We start from the raw sequence: 18,054 nt of genomic DNA, 5'->3' as shown, positions 1-18,054 counted from the left end.
CCAGGTAACTACCCGAGGGCAGACACGCCTTTGCCAGCTGAGTCCAGTCCGCGGGGGTAAGGGGCCCAGAAGACAGGTTCTCCAGCATGGCAATGGTGTAAGGCGCAGTCGGCCCAAAGGTTGTAACTGCATTTTTAAGTTCTCTAATCTGCTTTATTTCAAAGGGTTCCCACACATTACGTCCCTGAGCCATGGCCATCTGTACAGGATATATCCCATAGGGGCCGCTATCTATCCCTGGGAACGGGTGGTCTTCATTAGACACACGACCCCCACGCCACAGCTGTCTGTGGAAATAACGTCCCGCCGGTGGCGGAGCATCGTAAGATGGCGGCCGTGGCTGAACAGAAAATGGCGGCCTGTGCGTTATTTCCTGTACTGACGGAAGAGGGGGGAGTTCCCATGCGGTGGCCTCGCGGCGAGGGACCGCTTCCGGGAACGAGTTCCAGGGCGGAGCAGAAGGTTCTGTCTCCCTCCCCTGCCAGGGGGCGCTCAGAAGCTCTCTGGTTTTTCGTAAGCCTAGCTGAGCGGAGCGCAATTTGCGGTGCAACGCAGCGAAAGAGCCTTGCGTCTCCCCATCAAGCGACTTAGGCCCCTGACAGCTGGTCTCTTTGGCCTCCTCACCATTCAACCTTCCCTCGTCCTCGGAGTCAGACGACTCCGAGGCTTGAGCCCCGTCCTCCTCCTTAGCATCTTTGTTCCCCTTGACGGACCCCTCTCGGGAGCTCCCTGACTGGGCCTGCTCAAATACCCTGCGTACTTTTGTAAGCTCTTGAGAGCTTTCCCCGCAACCACCCTCACTCTTAGTGCCGCTACCTAGCATGTTTCCCATTTTTTAATATGTTACTCACCGCGTGAGGCCCAAGGAATCCGCCACTTACGCGTGAGCCTGAGAGGAGTCTACAAACCCTGTAGGTGCGCGCCACCCAGGGCCCAGGTTTATCCTCTACTCACCTGTCTTGCAGCTCTGCGTTGGAGCGTTGTCCACTGCCACGTCTTGGGGGTGATCAGTCCCCGTACGGGCCACCAGATGTCGGTGTCACTCCCGGCCGGCAGGAAGGACACACAACAAAGTCTGGCAGTGGACAACCTTTTCTTTTATTTTCCTTCTCCGTACAGCCTGCCCCGGGAATCCTCCCGGCCGAAGCCTCTGTTGGTCCGCTCCCCGCGGCTCCTTGCGTGCTTCTCCCTACAGTCTGTCCCGAAGCCTCTACTGGTCCGCTCTCCGCGGCTCCTTGCGTGCTTCTTCCTACAGTCTGTCCTGAAGCCTCTACCGGTCCGCTCTCTGCGGCTCCTTGCGTGCTTCTTCTGCTTCTTTTTCTGTGGCGGGAGAGGCACTCACTTTTATAGGGTTACAGTGGCCAATCAGTTCAAAGCGCGCGATGCGGGCTGATTGGCTAACATCAGTTGTTGCTAGGCAGACTATACAGGGCGGGTTGTGAAGCAGGAGATACCAAGCAGGAGATCTTACAGGGCGGGTTGTTTACCAAGCAGGAAGCAGGAGATCTTACAGGGCGGGTTGTTTACCAAGCAGGAAGCAGGAGATAAGCGCCATCTTAGCACACTCGATGGGAGGGGTAATCTAGCTCAGGCTTTGCTCTTTCCTACAGGCCTCACGTCCGCCAAGTAAGGCGACCGGGCTCGGCCGCGGCTCCCAACAGTAGAGACAGTAGGTCACTGCTTTTTCCCTACTTCAAAAGGGTCATGTCCACTTTCCTGAAATAAAAGACAGTTTAGCAAGAGAAAATCAAGACAATTTTTTTTTTTGTCTTTTTGAGACAAGATCTCAGTATGCATTTGGGGGGGCTTTCAACTCACTTTGTAGCCCAGGCTGGCCTCACACTCACAGTGATCCTCCTGCCTCAGCCTCCCAAGTGCCACCATGCCCAGCTAACAAATTTATTTTTAAAAACTTTACATGACATGGAAGCCTTTAGAAATGAAGACCCACAAAACAAAACTAAAGTGTTTTCCTGCTAAATCTGATGAAAGCTAAGTACAATTGGTGAAAAGCACAATGGGAAGTGGGGACTTTTTTTTTTTTGTGGTACGGGGGATCAACTCATGACCTGGTGCTTGCTGGGCAGGCACTTATGCTGCTGAGCTAAATCCCCAGCCCTAAAGAGAGACTAAAGGGGATGTTTTAATAGTAAACAGCTGAGTGGAAGAAATCATCAAGGCCTGTTGGTTCAGCTCCTTCTCCACCCTTCTGTGAAGCGTCTCCCTGTGCCCACCTCTGGGAGGGCCAAGACCTTTCTGAAGTGAGGAAAGGTAGGAAATCAGGGAAAGTAGGTCAGAGAGTGACCTTTCTAGGTTTTATTGTTTGCTTTGGAAGAGAGGAATTCGAGTCTCTGTGACAGTGTGGGGTGTTTGGGGGAGGGAAAGGAAGGCAGGAAAAGGTTAGAGACCTTGCTTCTGCGGCCTCCAATTGCTTTCACAGACGATGGCTCACCTTAAACCGTACTGTGAAAGTTCAGATCAAGTGCGGGAAAGAGAACTGGTTTGTGTGGCAGTGTGATTAGCACCTCTGAAAGCTGGAGTGGGGATTGCATTCTGTGGGAGAACACTAATGTGTAGTGAGGGCTTTGAAGCCTTAATTTTGCTGGTTATCACTAAAACTTATGATTTCCATTCAGTTCTCAAAATTTGTGAAGTAGCCAAACTTCTGCATTACTATCATCCAGCTGTGGTTATAGCATAGACTTGAAAAATTGTACAGTACCTTCAACTTCTATATTCCTTAAATTATTATCTAGACTCACACCCTTCTCCTTCCTTTTAAACATAAAAAGGAACATGCTATGTGTCATACAAAACTCTGCTTCATTCCTTATGCCTTCCTTTTTTTTGAGACAGGGTCTCCCTATGTAGTTTAGGCTGGCCTTGAACTCACTACGTAGCTGAAGGTGGCCTCAAACTCCTCCTGCCTCAGCCTCAAACGCTGGGATTACAGCTGTGCACCACCATGCTTGCATTCCCTTTCTTTTATTTCTTCCATTTTTCTTTTTCTTTTCCCTTCCCAAGCCTCCCCTACCCTTATCTTTCTTTTCTTTTCCTTTCTTTCGTGATGGCAGGAGTGACCCTCAGGCCTTTGTGCCTACTAAACATACTGTATCTCTGAGCTATACCCCCAACCCCTCTTCTCATTGCCTCTGTTGCCCCTAAAAAAAAAGAGAAAAACCAAAACATACAAGCTCTGGCAAATTTTATTACAGATTTTGCGTGATTTAATTTTCCCCATTCTGCTCGGTGACACTTCCATGTCAGAGCCTCGGGGTGATGATAACCAGTGTGCACACTGCAGTGTTTTTCCTGCTGCACCGCTCCAACATCATTGCCATTTCAGCGATGGGTACCACTTTTGGCCAGCGCAGTATAGCGCTGTTTTGGGTATCCTCACACCTGGGCAGTAGTTGGCAGCAGGGCTGCTGTCATTTGGATTTGGAGTGGTCCCCCAGGTCTTGTATGTGAAGGCTTGGTCCCCACCTGTGCTGCTCTTGGCAGGGCCCTGAACCTTTAGGCGGCAGGGCCTAGAAGAAGGACACCCCGGAAGCCCTATCAGGTCCCTGGCTCCTTCTCTCTTTTCCCGGCTGCTGTGAAGCGAGCAGACCTCCTCTGCCATGCGTTTCTGCTGCCTGCTGCTCTGTGCCACCACAGGCCCAGAGCCCCCTGGGCCAAGGACCCCGACCTGAAACTTCTGAAATTGTGCACCAAAATAAATCTCCCCTCCTTTTAAAGTGCGTATCTTTCGCTTTGACTTGTCTGGTCATCAGAATCCATTTGTACCCCTGCGTGTAGTTTCCAGTGTTGACAGCGAGTGGGAGCCCAGAGGTGATCAACTCTAGCGACTTTTTCTACAAAGCAAACGTTAACATGGACCTGAAGCTCCTGTTTATCTCTGCCTCAAAACTGGGTCTGGCTTTGGAAGCTGAGCCTTTTCACAAGATTCTTGAAGTTGAGGGCCCCAAGGTGAAGGCAGAGGATGCACATGGGTGTGTTTCTAGTGTGAAAGCGTGACAGGAACAGAATGGTAAAAAGTAAATTATGCAGAAATCTTTAATAAAGTTACACAGAGAGCCTCTTGGGTTCCCAAGACCATTCAAATGTCAGTGGGTGTGGTGTTCCCATGTCTGTCTTAAGTTAATAAAGTTTAATTTTTAGAGCAGTTTTTGGCTTATAGGAAAGTTGAACAGAGGCAGAGCTCCTGTATACCATTTGCTTGCTGTTGCTACAACGTTTCTCTGTTGTTAGCATCGTATTAGCATGGTTTGGTTGTTACAATTGATGGATGATCAATATTAATACATTTATTGTTAGCTAAGTTCCCCAGTTTGTTAGGGGTCACTTTTTGTGTTATCTTTTTGGGTTTTGATAAATGTAGAATGTCTTCTAGCTTTCCCTTCAGTATTCTACAGGATGGCTTTATGGCCCTAAACATCTTTCATGTTTTACCTTTCTTTTCTCTCTCCCACTCCTTTAATTGGCGGACACTGATCTTTTCTGTCACTGTACTCTAGGTTTTTCCACAGGGTCATATAGTTGGAATCCTACAGTGTGTACCTTTTGTGTTTTGACTTAGAAATATGCATTAAGGTTTTTGTGTGTGTGTGTCTTGATAGCTCATTTATTTTTCTACAAAATAATTTCCCATTGTATGTACATACCATGATTTATCTATTCACCTCGTAAAGAATATTTTGGTTGAGCAGTTACGAAGCTTGTGCTACAAACATTCATGTCCAGGTTGTTTTGTGGGCATAAAGGTTTTAGATTTTCTATCTTGTTTAGCTCTGTAAGAAGCTGCCAAACTCCCTCCAAAGCAGCTCTACAGTTTTGCATTCTTATTAGTGGTGAATATGCATTTATGTCACCCTACTTATCATCAGTGGTTGGTGTTACTGTTTTAGATTTTAGCCACTCTAATAGGAAAGTTGTAGTATTCTGGTTTTTTTTTTTTTTTTTTTGTCTTTTTCATTTTTATTGGTACCAAGGATCGAACTCACGACTGCCTGCTTGCAACGCAGGCGCTTATGCCGCTGAGCTAAATCCCCAGCCCCGGTATTCTGTTTTTATTGTCAATTCCACGATGATGTGTGATGCTAAGCATATTTTATACTGCTTGTTTGCCCTCTATGTGTCTTTGGCGAAGTGTGTGTTGGTATCTTTTGCCCACGTGTAGATTGGGTTATTTTCTTACTGATTTAACTGGTTTTTGATATATTTTAAATACAAAACCTTCATCAGGAAAGTGTTCTGCAAATATTTTCTCCCAGCTTAAGACTGATCTTTTCATTGTCTTCACAGTGTCTTCCACAGAGCAGAACTTCTTAATTTAGTGAAGTTCCTCTTGGCAATTCTTTTTTTTTTTTAAACATTGTGGGTGAGGCTTTGGTGTCACCGCTGACAAGCGAAGGTCGTCTTGTTGTTGCTGTTGTCCCTTCTATGTGATTGCCTAAAGGTTTTATGTTACCATTTACATATAGATGTGTCATCCATTTTGAATTAATTCTTATGAAAAGTGTAACATCTGTGTCTAAATTGTTTGTTTTTGCTGGTGGATGTTCATTTGTTCTGGCAAATACTAATCTTTATTAAATTCCCTTCCCTCTTTTCTTAAAGACCAGTTGAGGAGTTGGAACTGTAGCTCAGGGAGAGAATGTGTGTTTAGCATGTTGTCAAGCTCATGGCCTTGAATCCAATCCCTATTACTAAAGCAACAACAAACAAAAAAGGCCACTTATCCATATTTTTGTCAGTCTGTTTCTGGGATATCTGTTACTTTGATCTATTTGTCTATTCTTTTTTTTTTTTTTTTTTTTTTTTTTTTGTCTTTTTCGTTTTTTATCGGTACCAGGGACCGAACTCACAACCACACACTTGCAAGGCAGGCACTTCTGCCGCTGAGCTAAATCCCCAGCCCCTATTTGTCTATTCTTTTATAAATTATAATTTTATATAGAATACATCTTGAAGTCAGATAATGTCAATACTCTTTTTTTTTTTTAACATTGCGTTAACTATTCTGGATATGTTGCCTCCCCATATAAACTGTATAATCAATTTATTAATATCTATAAAAGAAATTTTAATTGATAGATAACATTATGTATATATTATGTGTAACATTTTTTCAAGTATATCTATTGTCAAATTACTAAATCTATGTATTTGATATATATTACCTAATGATATTTTTAATTTACTGAAATTTTGATTAGGATTACATTGAGGTTTTTTTTTTTTTCCCCCAGTACCAGGAATCAAACTCAGGACCTTGCATTTGTGAGGCAGGTGCTTGTGCACTGAGTTTTTATGCAAAGCTTGAAAGAACTGATGTGTTAGTGATATTGCTGTCCCAGCAATAAACATGGGACATCCATTTATTTGATCTTTTAAAAATATCTGTCCTGAGTTTTGCTTTTTTGGACTTGTCAGTTTAATTTGGTGATCATTCCATTTCAGCACACATAGATACACCTTTTTTTTTTTGGACCAGGGATTGAACTCACAACCTTGTGCTTGCCAGGCAGGCACTAATGCCACTGAGCTAAATCCCCGGCCCCTACCTCACCATTTTTAACATTTCATTGTGTGGTTATACAGTATTTACTTAGCCATTCCCTTTTTGTCCGATGGCTGGACTATTCCCAATGTTTTCTGTCACAAGCAGTACTGCAGTGAAAGTCGCATGTAATTTATCTTCACGCACATATCTTAGAATAAGTTTCTTGGCATAGAGTTGTATATTCAAAAGTATGTACAATATAAAATTTTTTCTGCCAAATTTCTCTCCATAGAAGGTGTATAAATTTATACGTTGAGGACAGGACGTGTGACTATTCATTTTCCACTGCCATGCTAATGTAGCAGGCATTAGTTCTTATAATCTTTATCATTGGAGTCCATGAAGAATAGATCTGAGTATTTATTTATGTTTCATCTTAAAGTGGGGTTGAGCCTTTTATCTGCTCACAAGTCCTTTTGTTCATCACAACTCCTATTGATAAAGACAATTATAAAAAGCATTCTCTGGACAACATTTGGATTATGACTAATTCACAGTGTGTTAAATAAAATGTAAGTGGTAAAATATTTGAGATTTTTAATTTTTCTTTTTAAATGTGAGAATTTAGTGTTTAATTTTAATTCATAAACCACTGATAACCTTTTATGAGTATGTGAAGTAATTTTAAAGTTAGTTACTTTTAAGCTGGATTACTACATGGCTTCTCACACAATTTAAATACAAATTATTTGATGTTATTAATAAAATGTGGTACTATGTAATGAATATCATAGAGTTAGCATATGTGGCTACAGTGAAAGCTTAGATTTGTTACCTTTTAAACATTCCTACTGTGTGACATCCTCAGAACTGCTACTTTAAAAAAAGGTTAAAATAGATATTGTATATATATTTCTGCATGAAAAATAATGTATTCTGGTTGTTTCAGACCCGTGGATATCTGGGCCTTAGGCTGTCTGATCATTGAGATGGCCACTGGAAGTCCCCATCTTCCCAGCAGTTCTGATTTAGATTTGCTCTATAAAATCGTTTTAAAAGTAGGTAGGTATTACTGAAATATCCTGTTACATATTGAAACAAGTATTGCCAGATCAGTTCCGCTTGATCTTTAAACTCAGTTTTTCTGCACGGGAACAAGGAAGCATATTGTATTGATAGATGATGGCAGGTGGCCACCTGGGACTGATAAAGAAGGTGCAAAATTCTGTTTTTACAAATAATATTTTCCTTGCCAGGCTGCAGCTAGCTAAGCCATAAGTTGTAAAGTTGAGACAGGTTCTCAGTAGATCACTGAGTTGCTTCTGCTGGACTCAAAACTTATGATCCTCCTGCTTCAGCCTCCCAGAGTGCTAGGATTATAGGTCTGTGCCACCACACCCAGTTCTCATTAACAAGAACAACAAAAAGCCACAGTAGATGGCAAGGTAGCTGTGTTTGTGTGTTCTTTAACATTCTCATTATGACGCTAATGTTAGAAGGAATCTTAGAGGTGATGGGATTAATTCTGTCATTTTACAGATGAAAAAACCAAGCCATAAAAATATGAAAGTGCCCGGAGTAGTAGTGCACACCTGTAATCCCGGCCTTCCAGGGGCTGAGGCAGGAGGGTCACTGTGGGTTGGAGGCCAGCTTGGGCTACATAGTGAGTTCAAAGCCAGCCTAAACTATATGCAACATAAAATCCTGTCTCACACCACCCCTGTGCTCACAAGAACAGGATTTTCTCAAAAGTCATAGAACTAGTTACAACAAAGCTGATTCTGGTTCTCTTCCCTTCTATTTAGAGTTCTTTCCATTTTACTGGCACTCTCTAGCATTGTTTCTTCTATACAATATTTTTATTTCTAAGTAAATTTTGATATTTTAGCTGTTTTGTCATCCCTGTTGTTGAAGAGCACTTGATAGTTAAACCATTAAATACCAGTAAAGCAATGTATAAAGTTTGAATACATGCTTTTCCTAGTAGCATCACATACAATGTTTTAATAGTTTGGGGAAAGAAAATGATCCTGGAAGTTGACATATTCTTCTACCTATGTTATCAACAGCTCCCTTAGGAGGCCGGGGAGTTAGCTCAGTGGTATAAATAAGCGCAAGGTTGTGAGTTTGATCCCTGTTACCAAAACAAAACAAGTTTTCTTGGGGTACCTCATTTTTAAAAATTAAATATTTAGGGGGCTGGGGATTTAGCTCAGCAGCATAAACGCTTGCCTTGAAAGCAGGCGGTCGTTAGTTCGATCTCCGGTACTGATAAAAAGGAAAAAGACCAAAAAAAAAAAAATTATATATTTAGATAGTTTCTTGTTCAAATTCTAAACATTTAAAAATTGTAATTGATACAGTTTGTCTCAGTTTTTAATAATTTAGTGTATACCACGAAGCAATTTGATTATTTTGATTATAGAATTATTTTTCTATTTTCTTATAAACATATTTTTTACTTTTCAGGCAATTTGACACCTCATCTGCAGAATATCTTTTCCAAGAATCCTGTATTTGCTGGAATGATCCTTCCTCAAGTTCAACACCCCAAAAATGCAAGAAAAAAATATCCAAAGCTTAATGGATTATTGGCAGATATAGTTGATGTATGTCAAGGGATTATGAATTCATACCTGAGGGGCCAGGGATATAGTTTAGTGGCACAGGGCCCACCTGGTGAGTGTGAGGTCCTGAGCCCCAGAACCAGAAAGAAGAAGAAAAGAAAAAGAAAAAGAAAAAGAAAAAAGAATTCATACCTGAGGAAGCTGTATAAATTACTTTTTTTTCCCTTTGTACTGGGGATCAAACTCGTGACCTTGTACTTGCCGGCAGACACTCATGCCACTGCGCTAAATCCCCAGCTCAATAAACTACATTTTTAAAGTATTACTCTAGTGAAATGCTAAAAGGATTCCTGAAGTAATGTTAGTCTGTTAAATTTACAAAATAAATAAAATTTATAGACTGTTAGAAGTCCCAAAGATAATCATGTACATTATTTTTAGTTTATCCCAATTTTAATGGTAACTTGGGATAAACTGGAAAAATTCTAAAGCCTCATGTTTACCACCATCTTCTTTTAATGTACAATCTAGCCAGGTTTGGGATCTATTTGTATGTGGTATCTTAAAATATCTATAGAGTATTGACTGGCAGCTCTAGTTTTGATGTTACTGAATGAAAGCATTTGTATAGCAGTGCCAAAATTAAATGGAGAAAACAAACATGCTATAGCCTTTTTTATTATTTTCAGTGTTACATTTCATTTAAACTAGGTAGGAAATATAACAGCACACTTTATTACACAATTCAAAATATAAGATGGATTTAGTGTGAGTAGTAATCTGCTTTTGTTTCTTTTCTCTAGCCAGTCAATTTTTTTTCAGCCAGTCAGTACCAGGAGCAGTGAATTTGTTTATAATGTATTGTGCTTTCTAAAGAGTGATTCCTAGGGCTGGGGATTTAGCTCAGCAGCATAAGCATCTGCTTGGCAAATGCAAGGTTGTGAGTTCGATTCCCAGTACCAAAAACAAAGAGAGTGATTTCTTAAATTTCAGAGCAAACAGAGTACAGTAATTTAAAAAAAGAAAGCTAGGGGCCAGGGATATATCTCAGTGGCTCAGCCCCTGCCGGGCAAGCTCAGTGTCCTGAGTTCAATTTCCAGTCCCAAAAGAAAAAGAAAAGGACTTTGGAGTCGCAGTAACTATGCGGAAAGCCCTGATCTGCTACTGCTCTGTGACTGGGTGAGTCATTTAGTTCACACCTCAGTTTACTGGACTAATGACCGCAGTACTTGCCGTCTGAGGCTGGAGAATTAAATGAGCTAGTTGGAAGTATGTTTAGCACAGACTCCAGAATAAACTGTCAAAAAGTGCTTTCTTTTAAAAAAAAATTTATTTTGAGACAGGGTGTCACTGGGTAGTCCAGGCTGGACTTGAACTCCCTGTGTAGCCCAGGTTGGCCTCAAACTCAGATCGATCCTCTTGCCTCAGCCTCCCGAGTGCTGGGATTACAGGTATGCACCACCACACATGGCTTGAGAAGTGTAACTTTTTTTATTGGTACATTTTAGATAGAATGGTCATGTTCATCATAGGGAATTGTACCTATACATGATACGCATTGCTGTTCCTTTTTTTCCCATTCCTCTCCCCTCCCTCCAACCATTTTTTCTCTCTGTATTTACAGAAGGTTTGTTTCCAACTAATGTTAATGTAAGATTGTTATTGCTGGTGTTATGCTGATATATACAGCTGAGGGCTGAGCAGACAGCTCAGTGGTAGAGCACTTGCCTTGAATGTGTGTAGTCCTGATTTGATTTCTAGTTCTGCAAAAACAAAAGAATATCATTGAAAGGAAAATTATTTCACTGGTACCTGGGGAAACCCGGAGTTTATTAAACATCACACTTGTTTATTTCATTTTCAGTTTAATTTTTCTTCTTGTGTTGTAGACCTTGAAATACAGAATAAATGCATAAGACAAGTCTGTTGGTATAGAATTATAATCCCAGAGGCTGAGGCGGAGGATCACAAGTTTGAGCCCACCCTGATCAATGGAGCAACTTAGTGAGACCCTTTCTCAAAGTATAAAATTAAAATTGGAATGAGGATGTAGTTCAGTGTGAAGAGCTTGAGTTCAGTTACCATTACCACACACACACAAGAGAAAAAACAACTACATAGTAATTATAGAAAAAATAGAAAATGGGCAATAAACAAAAGAAGTTAAGTTTTCTTCAATTTATTTCTGCAAGCCAAAGGAAAATTATCATTAACATTTGATTTCCATGTTTTGAGCTTTCCCAACCCAGCACATGCGTAGAAATTAATGCTGTCATCCTTTACATTGTTATGTAAAGTGTTTCTCAGTTAGCAATGTACTGTAGCCATACTATTATATCAGTAAATATGCAAAAACATTATAATTCTCCCCACTTCCTCTGTACTGATGACTGAACCCAAGGCCTGGCACATGACAGGCAAGTGATCCAATACTGAGCTATACCCCCAGCCTTTTTCTTTTCTTATTTTGAAACAAGGTCTTGCTATATTGTCAAGGCTCTATCCTTGACCCTCTTGATCAGTCTGCTCTGTAGCTGAAATTATAGGCATGCACCATTGTGCCTGGCTTGCATCATAATTTGCAGTGGCTGCATAATACTTCATTGTATGATTATACTGTTAATTTGTTTTTCTGTTTTTACTTTTTTTGGGGGGGGCAGGGTCTCACACAGTTCAGGCTGAACTTGAACTTACTTTGTAGCACAGGCTGGTCTCGAACTCACAATATTCCTCCTGCCTCAGCCTCTCCAGTGCTGGGATCACGGGCATGTGCCACCACCCCCAGCTATACTGTTAATTTACTTAAGTGACTTTGGTTTTTTGGACATTTAAGTTGTTTTCAGTTTTCCCTTCACTGTTGGTAGAGATGTTACAATGAACAAGCCTAAGACTACACAAGTTTAATTATAAATTGCTAGAAATGGGATTAATGGGTCAAAGAGCTTGTAATTTCTAGAATTTTTGCTATAGTTTTTTCTCAGAAAGGCTTTACTGTTTTATAGTCCCAATCTCATTGTAGCATTGAATAGCATAATTAAAAAATTTTGGGCCAACTAAATAAGCTAGAGATAGTATTGTTTTTTAAAAAATTGCATTTAAAAAATTCCTGATTAGAGGAAGAGGTTGGACATTTTGCTTATATTTATTAGCCAACTCTATTTCTTTGAAAACCCATCCTTAACCTACTTGTCAATTAGAGTTCTTAGCATTGTCATATTGATTTATAAAACAAGTATATTCATTTGTCATAAGTTACAAATATTTTTAATAACCAGTAGCTAGAATAACCCAGTGATTCTTAGTGCCACATTTATCATAGACAAAATGCTTTTGTCTGCTTCTGTTTCATTGATTTCTTTATTTTGAAATTAGTTCCATTTTAATTGATTGCTTGAACTTGAAAGTACATTTTACTATCTGGTGTAGGGCATGTATTTTTTTTCTAATGTATACATTTTCTAAATAATTTTTTGATAGCTAACAGCTAATATTCTTAAAATGTATAACTTGCTGAGTTTTGATCGGTGTATAGATAGATGAAACCACCACTATCAAGGTACCTAATATTTCCATTACTGTCCAAATGTTTTTTGTGTCCTTTTGCGGTTCTTCTTTCCTTCCATTTCTGTGCCCAGTCACTGATGTGCTGTCTGTTACTTTGGATTTAGTTTGCATTTTCTGGAACATTTTATAAATGAGCTCATAGAACAAGTACTCTTTTATGTCTTGATTTCTTTAACTCAGCACAGTGGTATAGAGCTTTATTTATAGCTACTGTGGAGGCTGGGCCAAAGGATCTTGAGTTCAAGGCCAGCCTGAGCAACATAGCAAGAACTTGTCTCAAACAAAAACAGTCATTCATGGTTTTGCATATATCAGTAATTTGTTCCCTTTTTTAACTAAGAAATATTCTGTTATATACATATACCATACTTTTTCTTGTTTTGAGACAAAGTCTTACTATGTAGTTCAGGCTGGTCTTGAACTCATATAGCTCAGGTGGCCTGGAACTTGAGGTGATCCTCCTGCCTCAGCCTGCTGAGTGCTGGGATCAGAGGCATGTGCTACTATGCCAGCATATATGTACCACACTTTTTAAATCCATTCCTTTGTTTTTTAGTTTTTTTTCCCATTTTTACATTATAAATTGTCATGAACATTTATGTACAGATTTTTATGAGGACATACATTTTTATCCTTCTTGATTAAATATTTAAGAGTAGAAAAACTGGGTCCTACAGTAAGTTTATGTTTCATTTTTAAAGGAATTGTCAGTGTATTTCCCAAAGTGTCATATTTTACATTTTCCAGAGGACATATATTCAATTTTTTGAAAAGTATTGTTCACAGACACACTGCATCTAATTGTGTACTTCTAATCGACTATGATTTAGGCAGACCTTTTGGCATTTTTCTTATTAATGATTGATTACCATGTTTTGGAGTAAGCACATATTTTTATTATTTATTTATTTCTTTATTGATTCCAAAAATGGAACTCATGGCCTTACACCTGCCAAGTGGACCCTGTACCCCTGAGCTATGTTTCCAACCCAAGCACATATTTTTAACTAGTTGCAGTTTTAAGAGCCTAGAGATTTTTACATCATAATGTATGTAAAAGACTGTTTCACTTTGTGAATGAATCATTTTAGTATTGCAAAATACCACATAATAGGAGATCCACCCTCTGACCAAACTTTTAAACGTACAGCGTAGTTTGTCTACTGTAAGCACATTATTGAGCAGGCCCCATGGAAATTGTTTTGTAAATCAGTTTAAACTGTACGTTTTTTGTTTTGTTTTTTAAATCGGTACCAGTGATCGAACTCACGACCACACACTTGCAAGGCAGGTGCTTATGCCACTGAGCTAAATCCCCAGCCCCTAAACTGTACGTTTTGAAATAAACAGAACCATAATATTGTAGACATTTTCCTTATTTTTTTCTGGATTGTAATTCTGGCTCCCCTATTATGAAATCTTAGACAAGTTACCTCTCTTTGGTCTCCTTATCTGAACACTGGGCATAATAATATGTAGTTTGTATGGTTGTTGCTGGGATGAAACGATAGGAAGATGCGAGAGCATTACCTGGTGCTTAGTGCAAGCATCAATCAGGGTTACCTATTATATTTTGCCTTCTTTCAAGGGAAGAATGAAAATTGAAAAGAAGCTACCTTTTATTCAATTCCATCATCAGTATTGTAGTTAGGGAAATCTGTCCAATTCATAAGTACACAGTTTAGTTATTTAGTTACATATAGTTTCATTATGCACAGCTTAATATTCAGAGCTTTCCATTAATTTTTTTTTGGTTTGTTCGATTAGTCTTTTGGTTGTTTCTCTACAACTGAAGTAGTCCCAAGGCAGCAAACAGAAAAGATCTTTTGTTTTTGTTTTTGTTTTTTTTCGGTACCAGGGATTGAACTCACGACCACACGTTTGCAAGGCAGGTGCTTATGCCGCTGAGCTAAATCCCCAAGCCCCTGTTTTTGTTTTTTTGAGACAGCATCTAGTATGTAGTTCAGGCTGGCTTTAAACTCACTATGTACCCCAAGCTGTATGCACCCCAGGCTGGCCTCAAACTTGTAGCAATCCTCCTGCCTCAGCCTCCCAAATTCTGGGATCACAGGTGTGTAGCATCATGCCTGGATAGAAAAGATATTTTCTATTGGTGGACCACTGAAGGATTTGGAAGCCTGAATATTTGCAAAATTATGCCATAGAAAGAACACTGGGTGGGGGGTTAAGGTTTCACTTTGGCAAATCACTGTGCTTCCAGACCTGTAAAATGAAACTGATTACCCATAAACTTTACACCCTACAGGACTGAGGGTCAGAACAAGCTGAGTAGTTTATGTTAATCATAGCAGAAACAGAATTACTTTTATTTTGCTTAGAATCACAAGACATTTAACCCATAACAATGCTTGACAAGAGCAAAGCTCTTAGGGAAACAGATGGTTAAAACTTCCTGGGATCCCATTCCATTTTTTCAAGAACGCTTTTAGCTATAAGTTACTCTTTCATTTGTCAAGTGAAGTCTTACTCTGCTGAGAACTCATTAATGTATTAAAATTGTTTTTCTTTTCTAGGCTTGTTTACAAATTGATCCTGGTGAGAGGATATCATGTACTGATCTTTTGCATCATGAGTATTTTACTAGAGATGGATTTGCTGAAAAGTAGGTATTTAAATGAATATGGCCTTTTAAATTTTTTGTTTGTTTGAGACAGGGTCTTGCCATGTAGCTCAGAAGGCTTGCCTAACATGTAAAGCTATGGGTTGAATCCACAGTACCATGAAAAAATTATATCTATATCTATATCTATGTATCTGTATTTATCTATATGGTTGATATTACTTGTTTTTTCAGGTTCTTACCAGAATTAAGAGCTAAATTACTACAAGAAGCAAAAGTTAATTCATTGATAAAGTCAAAAGAGAATTATAAAGAAAATGAGCTATTAAAAGATGAAAGAAAAACCATTTTTACCAATACACTGGTAAGTACTTCAGTTTTGGGAAAGGTAAGAACTTTGGTTTTTTATTTCAGCCAGTATAACCACATTATAGTTAGTAGTATTCTTACGACAAAAATAACTGCTGTCATGATTCAGATTTTGCATATATCTATTTTAGGACACAGAAAAAGAGAAAAAGCCCAAGGAGATCAAAGTCACAGTTTTTAAAGTCAGAGAAGGAAAAGGAGATACCTCAGAACTGCGAAAGACAGAGGGTGAAGGTAGACACGGCCATCAGGACACAGCGGAAAATGTTCATGCTTTGTCTCAAAACACAAAACCTGCAGTCTCCAACCCCCCAAACCCTGCCATTGCCACCGCCAGCTCCAGTGATGTGAAGGAGGAGCCCCATGCTGAAGGCTACAGGATCATGCCGCCCATCAATCTTACTAACACGAATTTGATGGCTGCAAATCCCAATTCGAACCTCTTCCACCCCAATCCAAGGTGAGACTTAGTGTGATGCTCGTCCGTATGGAATGTCAAAGAATGACAGCTATAGTGTCAGTACATAAACCGAGCTTGACAATCAGCTGCAATTATAATTACAGTGGGTCATCTACTCAGCACTGCTTATGAATGCAATAAAGGATATTAACTTTCCATGGAAAATATAGATGTTTGATTTTTATTAACATCTTTTTGGGCAAACCTCACTTTTTAAAAAAAAAAAAAAAAAAAAAGGTCCTTAGAAAATGTCTTCCATTTTGAAGATGCTATGGTTTTCACACACTTTAGTTGTTGTAGTCTGTTTTGTGTTGCTCTAACCAAACACTTACCTGAGGCTGAGTACTTTATAAAGAAGAGGTGTTTGGTTCATAATTGTGGGGACTGAAAGTTCCAACGGCATGGTGCCACCAGCCTGGCAAGTCCCCTGGGGTATCACAGCATGTCAGCCAGAGAAGTGGGCAGGGAAGCGGCCACATGCAGAAGAGGCATGCATGAGGGCAAGAAGCAGGAGAGATCCAGGGGCAGGTGCCGGGCTTCCTCATGAAAACCTCCTCTCATGAAAATTCCCTTAGAGCGAGAATCTCCGCTCAGCACCAAAGCATAAATCCCTCCCTTAGACCGAATCGCCTCCCGCTTGGATGGACCCCATAAAGGACCTCATAAAGGTGCCACCTCCTCTCCTAAGAACCTACTTCTGTGTAGCATAGGGACCTTTGGGAGACAAACCGTACTTAAACCGTGGCACTTGGTGCCCAAGCTAACCTTTATTTCTGAGTCATAGCAAATTCTCCAGATGGAGAAGGGGCAGCCACGAATAGTCTTTCATAATCAAATAGCTTTTCAAGGCCAAGCTTTGGAGAGGAAAACAGCATATTGGGATAGTTTTAGGTTGTAGCCTCTGATGCAGATGGAAAGTTTGATGAATCCTGGGTGCTATGATGAGTGGTCTGCCTAGCAAGACCTTGGGTCCAGTTACACATTAGGAAAGACTACAGCAATTTAGGTAAGAAGGGAGACTAGATTCATAACCCAGGCAGCTACTGGCAGACTCATGTGGGCTACAGGTTATGGGGAATAATGGTCTGCAGAGGTGGGCAGGTGGATTTGTCTGTTGGTTCAAAGATACAGCGGATGACAGATTGCAATGGCCTTGTTGAGTGATGGCGAACCTTTTAGAGACAGTGCCTAAATTGTAGCCCAAACCCACTTATTAATCAAAAAGCGCCAACACTGCCTCATAGGCACTGTTATCTATTGCTCAGCTGCTGGGGTGATGCTCATAAACTAAGAACTAGAAACCCAAAGGCTAAGAGGACTAAGTTCAGAACAGGCAGAAGCGTGGAGAATAGTCGGTCAACAGGGAGAGCTCATGTTCGTGACTCACGTTAGCCATCCATTAGGGTTCTCTACCTGTCACCACCTCTCTCATTAGAGCTTTTGCCACTTGAATGCTGTATTGCCAATTGCTTTTTGGTCCTCAGTAGTCTAACAGTAGATATGCATCGTATAAATTGTCCTTTCGTAAAACCAAGACAAAGACACTTCTGGGGTCTGATAACTTGTCATTTATTTTTGAATAATAGGTTAACTGAAAGAGCGAAAAAGAGACGCACTGCTTCGCAATCTATTAGACAAGTTATATCTAATAGCAGGCAAGAAGACGTAGGGCCAACTCAGGTGAGAAACAAGCCCGTCATTAACACATGGCCTCTTTAGAATTATCCCCTCTTCCTTTTCTGTGTTTTGGGGGTCAGCATTTTAAAAGTCTGTTTAGTTTTGTCTTAGTCACTTTTCTTGTCACTGAGGTGGAGTATTCCACCCCTGCAATTTAAAGGAGTGGTTTATTTTGGCTCACAGTTACGGTTCAGTATGCAGGCTGCAGGGAGAAACAGCGCGGGAAAAGGGGCCCTTGAAAGAAAAGCTGCTCACTCACTGTGGCCAGGAAGAGACAGAGGAAGACGTTGGGGAGGAGGTCAGCCCGAGACCGAGACCGAGACCGCCTGCC

The 18,054-nt window shown here is 40.4% G+C and overlaps 1 protein-coding gene across 6 annotated transcripts in view; it reads left to right on the top strand.

Annotated features, from left to right (window-relative positions):
* The window catches only part of Cdkl3 (cyclin dependent kinase like 3), a 113,877-nt gene that overhangs the window by 20,934 nt on the left and 74,889 nt on the right, over positions 1-18,054 (top strand). For 5 of the 6 annotated variants that reach the window (XM_063230652.1, XM_063230654.1, XM_063230651.1 and 2 more), the window contains 6 exons: positions 7,455-7,567; positions 8,975-9,114; positions 15,171-15,259; positions 15,452-15,581; positions 15,718-16,046; positions 17,633-17,726. In XM_063230652.1, coding sequence (XP_063086722.1) covers positions 7,455-7,567; positions 8,975-9,114; positions 15,171-15,259; positions 15,452-15,581; positions 15,718-16,046; positions 17,633-17,726 — 895 coding nt within the window. Of the gene's footprint in view, positions 1-7,454; positions 7,568-8,974; positions 9,115-15,170; positions 15,260-15,451; positions 15,582-15,717; positions 16,051-17,632; positions 17,727-18,054 lie in introns of those variants that run through there. The other variant, XM_063230656.1, reaches the window with a different exon arrangement.

The sequence above is a fragment of the Cavia porcellus genome, unplaced genomic scaffold (assembly GCF_034190915.1).
Source record: "Cavia porcellus strain 051 isolate PalLab524CR breed Dunkin Hartley unplaced genomic scaffold, mCavPor4.1 scaffold_19, whole genome shotgun sequence".
NCBI lineage: Eukaryota > Metazoa > Chordata > Mammalia > Rodentia > Caviidae > Cavia > Cavia porcellus.
Note: the sequence above shows the minus strand (reverse complement) of the source record. Positions and strands in the feature narration are given on the sequence as shown.